At 44.4% G+C, this 5,893-nt stretch overlaps 1 protein-coding gene across 1 annotated transcript; it reads left to right on the top strand.

Annotated features, from left to right (window-relative positions):
• The first annotated feature begins 4,304 nt into the window (after positions 1 to 4,304).
• On the top strand, positions 4,305 to 5,547 carry LOC123412709 (BTB/POZ and MATH domain-containing protein 1-like). The gene has a single exon (XM_045105647.1). The coding sequence runs from the start codon at positions 4,420 to 4,422 to the stop codon at positions 5,536 to 5,538; it is 1,119 nt and encodes a 372-aa protein (XP_044961582.1). The 5' UTR covers positions 4,305 to 4,419; the 3' UTR covers positions 5,539 to 5,547.
• Positions 5,548 to 5,893: the final 346 nt, after the last annotated feature.

The raw sequence follows: 5,893 nt of genomic DNA, 5'->3' as shown, positions 1-5,893 counted from the left end.
TGATGTTGGCCCTTCCTCCGTGACAGAAACATTGGTCGTGCTTCGTGCTCTGCTTTCATGTTGTCGTAAGGGATATATATGTGCTGGTAGACGAAGGTGTCCCGATGAATCATCCATGGATTGGCCTCAGTTTGCGCCTCCTCGTCCAGTGGCTCCGGCTGCTCCTCCTCTGCCTCATCTCGGGCAGTGTATTTATGAGAGGGGTTAGGGAGGGATTTCACTCCGAGTGAGAGTGTGATCGGAGGGAAAAGATGGTAAGAGGAAATTGGGTCGGCCTTGGCGGTGCATCAGGGTGCGAGCGAGAGGAATTCAATTTTGCATGATTTCGGTGCACTTTTTTAGGGGAAACGTTGCCTATTTATTCAATGTTTATAGCTCTCTCGGCAAAAATCTCCAAGCTAATACACTGATGAGAAACATGAAACCACGTTTCACATAACAACTTACATCAACCCTTCCTAGCTAGCATGCATATGTGCAACCTTGTTCGTCGATCTTGGCACCCAAGAAGCCATAAATTCTTGAAATGACCCAAGTAGCGACTTAATCTCTTCCACTATTTGCCATTAGCAGAAATACCTTTTTTCACTCGAAAACTTTGTTACTACCACACGAGAATCCGTGTAAACAATCACCTTCTTGGATGTTTAAAACTTGAGCTAGGACAATGGCTCTCCGGCAAGCCAATTACTCTATCATCTCTCAATCAGCAGCGACATGATTTCTTTTTGGCATGAACCAACTAAGAAGTCTCCATGGTTTTCTCGAAGAACAACTCCTCCGCCTCCTGATCCTTCATTCTTTGATAGCACACCATCAACATTGACCTTGCTCCATGCCTCACCTGGATTACTCCATTTTTGCATCTCATGTTGGTTTAGTTGGTGGTGTGTGCGGTTGCAGCAGCCCTAGCAGTTCAAGCATGAGTCCAGGCTCAATGCAGCCAAGTGTCCAAAAAGAGCAACGGGAGGGGCTCGCTTACAAGCAACGAAGTGTACGAATGTATTTTTTTTTTTTACTTCAGCGGTTGAAATTTTTGTAATTTTGGTCGAAAATAGGGGTAAATAAAGTGACGGATAAAACCCAAGAGAAACGTGCCTTCCTTTAATATTAGGTATAGATGTAATTGTATGCAATTATGGAGAAGATGACATAGTTAGGCACAGCCACGAGCATGTCGTTTGCCCTATTTTACATCATTTCCAACGGAAGAAAAAATTATGTTCTCCTATTTTACATCATCTACGACGGCAAAAATAATTGGTGCCATCAAACTTCTTTATGATATCTTATTATATACATCACTAGCAAAAGGACCCGTACGTTGCAACGGGAAAAAAATAATACCACACATTTTTAATTAAAGAATTTAGAGAAAGAAATTAAAGGAAAGAGAGAGAGTAGTAGTGCATAGTCCATTAGGCGTGCCAAGGCCCAGCCTTACCCACTCATAAATCCCCTAACCTAGCCCGATCCCCAGCCCCCTCCTCTCCTCCACCTCGCGCCGCTAGGGGAGAGAGCCCCACAAGATCCCCAATCTCCCTGACTCCCCCTTTCAATGGCGCCCGCACTCGCCTCCTCCTCTGCTCCTCCATCGCCTCCGACCTCTGCACCTCGCGACCACCTCCCATGGTGTGCTGCTGCGAGGTTGGCCTACGGGGTCAGTCTCCGGCAAGACTTAAGTTTTGGACACGTTTAAGCATGGGTTGGGCAAATGACATGTCTAGGGTCGTGCCTAGGCTATGAGGACATATTTTACCGTGTTGGTATTCCAATAAAAATGTGTTGGTCCCACGCAAATCTATCCATCGACACAGCATTGTATTTTTTTATGTTGGCTCAAAATACAACTAATAAAGTCAAAAAGCACATGATTAATTAGGGAAAACATTCCACTCCAAAAGAATTTGCAAGGGATGTCGCATGCCGGTCGATTTATGAAGTGTGACGTGCCTAGGCTTAGAGTCGGAGCAACTACTTAGGGAGCCTTCCCTCACAAGCATGTCACTAATCACTTTCACGCGTCGCCACTTGACGCGTTCCCAGTCGCCGTCACGTGTCGCGTTTTGAGCGTTTTTTTGGATTTTGTTTTTTGTTTTTTATTTTTTCACATGCGTTTTCGCCTTTTTAACTGGGTTTTTCTCGACCATTATTTGTGTTCCGGTTTATACCGGTCTTTCATAAGTTTTGGACAAAAAAATAATACATTTTCTGTTTTTTTTCTTGCGAGAGGCACGATTTTGTCTTCGTGGAAGGCACGGTCAGGAAAACAAACCATGTTTTCTTCTTTGTTTTGCGAGAGGCACGGTTTTGCTTCCGCGAAAGGCACATTTTGCCTTCGCGAGAGGCACGCCCGTGCTTTTCGGAAAGGAAAAAAAACAAGTTTTCTGGTTTTTTTGCGGGAGGCACGGTTTTGCTTCTGTGAAAGGCACGGTTTTGCCTTCGCGAGAGGAACGCCCATGCCTCTCCCGGAAGGGGAAAACGTGTTTTCTGGGTTTTTTTTGGCGAGAGGCACGGTTTTGCATCCGTGAAAGGCACGATTTTGCCTTCGCGAAAGGCACGTGCCTCTGATGCATTTTCTGCTCTCTCTCTTTTTTGGAAAGGGGAAAACGCGTTTTCTGTTTTTTTTCTATCGCGTGAGGCACGGTTTTTTCGTCTGTTTTTTTTTCCGGGTTTTTTCGTGAAAAAATGGTTCGTCAAAACCTATCAACATGGGATCTAGTTTTTGAAGATCTCAACACGAGAAAACCAACGGTAAAAACGGTTCGAGATTTGAACGCACGGTTTAGGAGATAAAACGTTTTAAAATACAGATCTACGGAAAAAAAAACTCCCTGATTGTGAGAAGTGACACGCATGCAGTGCGCCATTTATCGCAACATATGAAAGTGAAAATGACCATTGAAAAGTGTACTTGTTAACTAATGATTTCGCCTCGAGTCACATCATATGTGCCTTGCACGATTTTAAGCATGGACTCGGTTGTGTCATACCGTTGTACCGGCTCATTTGGACAACTTTGACATGAACGAACAATAGGCGTGCCTATGTCTCACACTCTCACTTCAAGCGAGACAATATGACGGGTATGTTTGGTTCATGACTAACTTTGCCACAACTAACCTTAGGCAAAGTGTGGCTGCCATAAAAAGTATGGCTAATAAAATGGACACCACAAGTGTGGTAAAATTTGGCAAAAAATTAAGTGTATGACATATGGACCATATAACTAGAAAAGTATGACAAGTCACAAGTGTGGCAATGAATCAAACACATGACTAAGATATTGTGGCATGACTAAAGTTAGGCGTGGCAACCTTAGGCTGGAAATCAAACAGCCCCGACATCTCGCTGAAGGCAACCCATGCATGATCCTCGGGCATGTCGTGGACCAGCCCAGTGCGGACAGATGCCTCCAGCGTTTTCCTTTCTATTTTATTACTTTTTTGCATTCATTTTATGTTTTGTTTATCTTTGCTTGTATATTTTGAAATATTCTGGCTATGTCTATTAAAAAATCAATTTATATTCAAATTTTAAAAGTTGTTAATCATGTGCAGAAAAAGATGGTTGACATATACAAAAGTTGTACAATGTGAATTAAAAAAGTCAAAATCAAAAAGTATATATTTTATAATTTTTTGAAAAATGTTAATCATGCAATAACAAATATTACAATTATATAGAAAATATGTTTCGGGCGTATACAAAATCAGTAAAATGCACGAAGTAAAAAAGATGAAATAAAATTACTATAGGTTTAATAAGAATTAAATTTTATTCATGCATCTAAAAATGCTAAATTTGTATAGAAAAAAAATCATTATAATGTATATACAAAATGTACAATGCGTGTGGAATAAAGTAGACATCAAAATATGTAAGTTTTTCAAAAAATATAATGGATTTGGACAATGTTAAACTTGTACATACAAAAAATGGAAACCCGTAGAAAAAAATGAAGAAAAAAATTGAAAGAAAAAATAAAATAAAACGAACAAAAAAGAGAGGACAAAACCGTGAGCGACCGAGCGCCCGTTCACGACGACCAACACGGTTGCGGTGCTTCAGGTAGTGTTTCTTTAGAGAACTAGATTAAAAACAGTTTATTTTAGTTTCTACGTAAAAAAACATGAGGAACTTTTTTTTTAAGAAATTAAATAATGACTCTATTAAAAAGACTTTTTTTCTTTATTCCATGGATGGAGCTAAAAAAAAAGTCTAGCCCTCAAGAAACACCACCTCATTTGGCGTGGGCCGAGGATTTGCCCCATTTTTGCGCAAACCAAAACCGTCGCCTTGCGAATCAGCAAATCGTCGGGTCGCTTTCCCCCCAATCTCCGCCGCCGGTTGTTCGGCGCCCCGGCCGCCACCGCCCGCGGCGCTTGATTTCTCTCTCCACCCAGCCCACAGACCAGAATGGCGGCGCCCAAGAGCCCAGGGATCTCGACGATCTCGACCTGCACCCCAGAGAAGGCGCGGGGCGACCACGTGCTCAAGATCGAGGGCTACAGCCTGTGCAAGGGCCTCGGCGTCGGCAAGGTCATCCACTCCGCCCCCTTCGCCGTCGGCGGCTACGACTGGCGCCTCAGCTACTACCCAGACGGCTACACGGAGGCCACCAAGGAACTTGTCGCCGTCCTCCTCGAGCTCCTCACCAAGGACGTGGAGGTGAGGGCGCTCTACCATCTGACGCTGATCGAGCAGGCCGCGCGGACGTCGCCGGCGCAGCTCACATGGCCAAAACCTACGGGGCCTGTCGTGTTCAGGAACCCCGCTAGGGACGCCTTGTCCTGCTTGGACCATTCCATGTTCGTGCAGAGGAGCCTCATCGAGGGGTCGGCCTACTTATACATCCCCGACGACATCCTTCTCATCAAGTGCGACATCACTGTTGTCAAGCTGAAGGAGGCGCAGATGCGGAAGATCGGCATGAGCTTTAACATCCAAGTGCCGCCTTCGGACTTGCTGCAAAATCTTAGAAGTTTGCTCGATGCGAGGGAGGAATCGGATGTGTCTTTCAAGGTCAAAGATGAGGTTTTCACCGCCCATAAGATCATCCTCGCAATGCGGTCGCCGGTCTTCAGGGCGGAGCTCTACGGGCCGATGAAGGACAAGTGCGGGCAGGGGCAGAGCATAGCCATTGAAGACATGGAGCCCGCTGTCTTCAAAGCGCTGCTCCACTTCATCTACACGGATGAGCTGCCTCCCATGGACGACCTCCATGACGATGACGATGAAGAAGAGATGGTCAGGCATTTGCTCGTGGCTGCGGACAGGTATGTCATGGAAAGGATGAAGTTGATGTGTGAGAGAAAGCTTTCCGAGTTTCTTGATGCCAAGACTGTGGCGGCCACGTTAGCTCTTGCGGACCAGCATCATTGCGGCAAGCTCAAAGATGCTTGCATTGGGTTTATCAACTCTTTGGATAGAATGGATGATGTGATGGATAGTGTAGGGTATGAGCACCTGAAAAGAGCATGCCCTGCTATCTTTATTGATATATGGGAGAAAGCTGCCAAGGCTCGCAAAATGTAGCTTGATCACCGCGGTTTAGCATTATTATAGTTACTTCAGTATTCCTTAATAATTATAATTGCTGCGGAGTGCCAAATAAAGCGTCTTTTCTTGTCTCCAAGGAATGCTGGAAACAATTGAGTTTAAATTTTAAACTGAATCTGCTATATTTACTGAAGTTCGGGGAGACTGTCAAAGGATTGGTTGATCATAGGGATCATTGTTGTTGTGCCTTTGTTTGGATTTCTTGTGATCGTTTTGTTCTCCCGCGGGGTTCTCTATATGCTGCGACGTCCGGTTTTTTGCTTCTTGTTTCCCAGGTCTGCCGTTGGGTGCACAGTAATTTGTTCAGCTTTAGCATACTTACAATTAATGT

Source organism: Hordeum vulgare, chromosome 7H, assembly GCF_904849725.1.
Source record: "Hordeum vulgare subsp. vulgare chromosome 7H, MorexV3_pseudomolecules_assembly, whole genome shotgun sequence".
NCBI lineage: Eukaryota > Viridiplantae > Streptophyta > Magnoliopsida > Poales > Poaceae > Hordeum > Hordeum vulgare.
Note: the sequence above shows the minus strand (reverse complement) of the source record. Positions and strands in the feature narration are given on the sequence as shown.